This window comes from Dendrobium catenatum, unplaced genomic scaffold (assembly GCF_001605985.2).
Source record: "Dendrobium catenatum unplaced genomic scaffold, ASM160598v2 fragScaff_scaffold_621, whole genome shotgun sequence".
NCBI lineage: Eukaryota > Viridiplantae > Streptophyta > Magnoliopsida > Asparagales > Orchidaceae > Dendrobium > Dendrobium catenatum.
The window spans coordinates 11,689,166-11,694,857 of record NW_021319083.1 but is presented as its reverse complement, the minus strand read 5'-3'; the positions used below and the strand labels follow the sequence as shown (position 1 = coordinate 11,694,857).

Sequence of the window (5,692 nt, the reverse complement as noted above, 5' to 3'; positions counted from 1 at the left end):
AACATAATTTTTTTTCTATCAAAGGTCGCACGACATCCCAATAAACTAGTTTGTTAGGTTTGGTAGGTTAGTTAAGTCCAAACGGCAATTTGAGCGCGCAAAATTCAAATTGGCGTCACAAGAATAAAAATAAAATAAAATAATCTCCCAAATGACTTCTTAAATAGCATACATTTTCTTTAAAAAAAACATATTCATATATAATAAAGATATAACACTTAAATTAAAATAAATTAAATATTGATAGAATTCACTTAAATTTATCATCATATTCATTTTATGACATAACGATATTGATTAAGTTTTTTATTAGACATGGTAAAGATTTTATGGAGGATCAATATCTTGGGTTGAATTAACTTTTGTCTTTTACTTAGAATTATTCTCTGTATACATTGATTTTTCTATGGCCGGCTGCACAATTTCAATGTAGTTTTGTCTTATGTATGAATTTTTGCATTAATTTAATCAAACAAGATTAGATTGTTTACAAAAATTAAAAAAAAACTAAATATTATATATATATATTTTTTTTTTTTTCTTGCCAAAATAAGTAAAAAAACAATTATAAAATGACCACCTTATGACTGATCAATGCATCCAATAACGTTTGTGCCATGGAATCAGCACTTCTCTCCATCCTTCTTCCTTCCATCCTCTGCACTCTCCTCCTAATTCTCCTCATAAAAAAGCTCACCCTTCACAAAACCTCTAGTAACTTCCCTCCAGGTCCATGGAAGGTCCCCATCATTGGAAACTTGCACCAACTATTAGGCGAGCACCCACACCGTAGGCTTCAAAACCTTGCCAAAACCTACGGCCCTCTCTTCCACCTCAAGCTCGGTGAGATCAATCTCATAGTCATCACATCTAGCGAATTCGTTCGAGATATTTTCAAAACCCATGACCTCAAATTTGCTTCAAGGCCTAAGTTAATGGCAGTCAAGATAATCGAATACAACTACGCTGGCTTTGGCTTTGCACCTTATGGCAAAACATGGTCAAAACTACGTAAAATTTGTGCTCTTGAACTGTTTAGCTTAAAGCGAGTTATGTCTTTTAAGTTTATAAGAGAGGAAGAAGGAAATAATCTTGTGGAGAAGATTATGATGGCGAAGGGATCACCGGTGAATTTGTCTGAGATGCTTTTATCACTTTCAAATGTGACAGTTGCGAGGGCTGCCTTTGGGAAAGGAAGTGCACAAAAAAAGAAGTTTTTATTGGCGTTGAAGAAGACGTTTGAGTATCTCTCAGGATTCAATGTGATTGATTTGTTTCCTTCGTGGAGTTTTCTTGGTGAGATAAGTGGATTGAGGCATGGGATGGAGCAAGTTCACAAGGAAATAGATGGTGTTTTGAATGAGATAATTGAGGAGCACGAGGGGAAGAAGATGGATGGAGATGATATTAATGAAGATTTGGTTGATGTTCTTTTGAGAATTAAGAGAAATGAAGAGATGGATTTATCTCTGACGATCGAAAATGTTAAAGCTGTCATATTAGTAAGTGCTTCAATGAAAAATAATGTCTTGGAATATTATGACATAAATTATATATTAATATATGCCGAAAAGTTATTTGATTTATTTTAGGATTAATGCAATATATATTCTTTCTATATATAGGTATTAATCTCAAAGCAAATCCAATATATTTCAAGAATATTAAGATGTAATTTATATCAAAGTTCTAAATTAAGCTTTTAAAGGCTTTGGTTTGAGACAGCTTTCTTATAACTTTCTATAGAAATTTGCTAGCACAAAAATTTTTTGAACTAGAAAATTTTGTATTAGAAAACTGTTTTAAAAAGGCAATAAAAAATTTGTCCCAAATTAAACTTAAATTTCTAAATTTGAGAAAAGAAATGTTTAATACACCCATAAATTAAAAATGATTTTCAAAAGGATATATTATTTATTTTAATCATTTAGAATTCAATATTAAGCCAACAAATAAAATGTAATTAAAAATAATTAAATTGAGAATTTAAATATAAAGTTAAATAAAAAATTAAAATCCTTGTTTTTTTTTTTTGTTCTTTAATTTCTTAAACTCTTCCAATTTGCGTCATCTTCTATTTCTAAAAAAAATGGCATTGTGATGATTCAAATGTGATCAATTATTCAGCATTATTTGATTATAATCACAACTAATATTAATTACTTCAAAAAAAAATTGAGTAAATATCTAACTACAAAAAAAAACAAACGCCTACAAATATAATATTTTTATCTCAATTTTTATAAGGTGTGAACATAGCTTAAAATTGAGTTGTCTATTTAACTAACTATTTATTTTCATTTTCTTTTCCTAGGATATATTTATTGCAGGATCTGATACCACAGCTGCTGCAATTGTGTGGGCCATGACAGAGCTCATTCGACATCCTAAGGTTATGCAAAAAGCTCAATTAGAGGTAAGGAAAGTCCTAAATGGAAAGAGAATATTAGAAGAGGGAGATATAAACAAGCTACCATTCCTAAATCAAGTTATCAAAGAAACTCTTAGATTACATCCTATTGCCCCTCTGGTGTCTAGATTATGTCGTGAGACAGTTGAATTAGCTGGCTATACAATACCAGTAGAAAGTCGGGTTGTGATTAACGAATGGGCTATGATGAGAGATCCAAAATATTGGGAAGATCCTGAGATCTTTCGACCAGAGAGATTTGAAGATAAAGCAATTGATTTTGGAGTATCAAACTTTGAATTTATCCCTTTTGGTGGTGGAAGGAGGATTTGTCCGGGGATGTCCTTTGCATTGGCAAGCATGGAACTTTGGCTTGCGCAACTACTCTTCTACTTCAATTGGGAACTTCCAGGAGGTAGGAGTCCTCGGGAATTGGATGTGGAGGAGGCTTTTGGTTTAACATTAACTAGAAAAAATGATTTATGTTTAGTTGCAACTTATCATGAATAGTCTTTCCATGGTTACTTAGTATCTATAATGAATCAATAAGCATGTCTATGTGGGGAAATCTAGTTTGCATCAAACTATAGCTTCTTTTATAAAATATGTGTAATTAATAAGTTGTTACATGGTATTAAAAGCTTTTGTTAATTTTATTTTCTTATAAGAAATGGTGCGAATCTTTTTTTTTTAATTAGAAGTGTGACATTAAGTATGTTTGATGCTTATATATCACAAAAACATTTATTGGTTCAAACATAAATTTTAATACAATAATGAGTCTCCAAACACTCAAATGTTTGAATGAGGAACTTTCATAATCAATTTTAAGACCATCTAAAATCTATTTTTAGCATACTTACAAACTACCTAGATGACACAAACCCAACAATAACAAAAATGTATTGTTTTCAATCCAAATTGACCAAAATCATGCACTTGCTGCTATAGTTGGAAATTTCTTGAGTTTAATTAAGGTGCCAAATAATCTACATTTTTTAAGTGCTTATGGTTGAAATCCAAGTCTTGTTGAGTATGACTAGTGCCTCATTGAATTGATTATAAACATCAAACACCTTTCCTTAACCCCTTTTTTTAAACAATGACTAAAGTCTTTTTTATAGGGATTATATATGAACATCTTACATTTTTTATCATATTTCATATGTTCAAACAATGATGATCAACTTTATTTTAGTTGGAGGATCGGATTGTCATCACTAGGATTCAGATCATTTGCTTCCACTCCCACTTATGCCTCTTATTTGGTCAAGGCTCTTTAAGGAAAAATCAAGAAAACAGAAATACTTTATCCCTCCTACGCCTCACTTAAACATTTTGTAGGATCTTAAAGAAGGGAGTAAGAAAAGTTTAAAAATTTTTAAATAATATTATGGGATTTAATTTGAATTTTTAGATCCCTTTTTTAATTTCTACAATTTTACTTATTTTTTATAAAGAAAATATTTAAAACAATTATTACAAGGCTGTTCCCCAGCATCGTTGGTGGCAATAAAGACCATCGAGTAGGACGACTAGATCGACTAGGACTAGATCCTAATGTTTATGCCCAATTTGGGGGTCATACATATGCCTTTTTTAGCATTTATAGATCTACTATAACTATATTTAGCATGTGGCGTTGTTGCGCTCCTCTAATTATAAATTTTTTGCTTCTTTCTTATCAAACATATAGATTTAGATACTGTTTACTTAAAAATGATTATTGTTGAAGTATACATTTTTTTCATTATAAATAGTAAGCTTTAAATCATAAACTATATAATTTTTCTTATGTAATTTTAACTGCTTAGAAGCATATAATGTAACTTTCATGTGCTACATCATAACTCTTGCTAATCCTTTTAGTGAAGCATCATTAAATTCTTGAAATCTCTCTGTACCTAATGGAATGATTAAAATTGGGGACAAAGTTAAACATTCTTAATCACTTATATTGAGAAAGAATTATTTGATTGTATTGATAATAAAGTAAACTCTATCAAAATAAGAGAGTATGTATTATTATTCCATGTCAAAATAATTGTTGTGGTAGATAGGTATAGAGTTTAGTATCCAAGCTTTAGATGAAAATATATCACAAACACAAATGAGAGAGAAGGGTGCAGCAACAATAAGACACTAGAATTTTTATATGAAAACTTTAAAAAGGGAGAAACCATGGGACCTAGCACAGTTAAATGATTTCACTAGTGTTTGTCATTGATTATAAATGATATCCTTCCTTGGTGTAAGGTGATGGCTCAATGTAGTAAATATATACTGTATAGAACATATTTCATTGTTTGAGTTGGAACAATCCATATAACATAAGAACGGTTCTCAAGAGAACATTAGCCTGTTCATTTGGTCGATAGGAATGTAGTCGGGCAACGAAGGCCAATGAGGACCATATTTGATATGTTATTGAGGTCATAAGGATCGTAGTTTGGCGAATAAGGTTAGAAGGACAATAGTTAGGAGACTGAGGTTAGAAGGACCATAGTCAGGTGATGCGGGGGCAAGCTAATGGTTACTTCAAATAGAGCTAGCAAGCAATTTTTATTATGCTTAAATTTTCTTTGATATAAAAATAATGGAAGTCCCCTATATATGCAAGTATACATGCCGATCATGTAGTAAAGTTATAGGGAAGACTGCTGTTCTCACAAGGAAGTGTTCTGCTTTATTATAATTAAACTACTACTGTCCAATATAGTTGCACAAGATATCCTACTGGATAAAATTGATTCTTTTTAAGTTTTGTCACTTAATGAGGACTAGCAAGATAAAAAGATATCAATATAAACAAAATATTTTTTTCTATGACTTTTAATTTTTAGATGTGGATCAAAGAATATATATCCTTAGATCTCTATTGAGCTTGTTGGAGTGAAATGGAAGGTTTATGGCCTTCCTCTAATTATAATTATTCATAAAACCTAGAAAATTTTAACATCCTATGTCTAGGTATGCCAATATTTTATTTTAGTACTCTTATTTATTCCAATATTTTTCCATTGAGGTAATATCACACACTAGATATTAGCTACATACATGGTCACTACACGTATTAATTTAAGAATGGAAGATATTGAAAACAGCTGTAAACTAATTTAAGGCATAAGAGTCTGAATTAATTCTTGCTATGTGTTTACATCATTAGCCTAAAACTCAAAATTTTTGTCAGCTACATATATCATAAAAAAGTAAACACATATTTAATTTATTCATATAAAAAGATACGGAATAATTAATAAGAATAAATGTCACAAGAAAGAA

At 30.4% G+C, this 5,692-nt stretch overlaps 1 protein-coding gene across 1 annotated transcript; it reads left to right on the top strand.

The window, feature by feature from the left end:
- Positions 1-586: 586 nt before the first annotated feature.
- On the top strand, positions 587-3,077 carry LOC110114010 (cytochrome P450 71D8-like). Its single transcript, XM_020846759.2, has 2 exons — positions 587-1,502; positions 2,315-3,077. The coding sequence occupies exons 1-2, from the start codon at positions 618-620 to the stop codon at positions 2,918-2,920; spliced, it is 1,491 nt and encodes a 496-aa protein (XP_020702418.2). The 5' UTR covers positions 587-617; the 3' UTR covers positions 2,921-3,077.
- Positions 3,078-5,692: the final 2,615 nt, after the last annotated feature.

What these genes read in the sequence shown, in the direction of transcription:
- LOC110114010 (XM_020846759.2), top strand. Translation starts at nt 618, where the DNA reads ATGGAATCAGCACTTCTCTCCATCCTTCTTCCTTCCATCCTCTGCACT. An exon ending in ATGTTAAAGCTGTCATATTA is followed by an intron (nt 1,503 to 2,314) that starts GTAAGTGCTTCA and finishes TTCTTTTCCTAG; the next exon opens with GATATATTTATTGCAGGATC.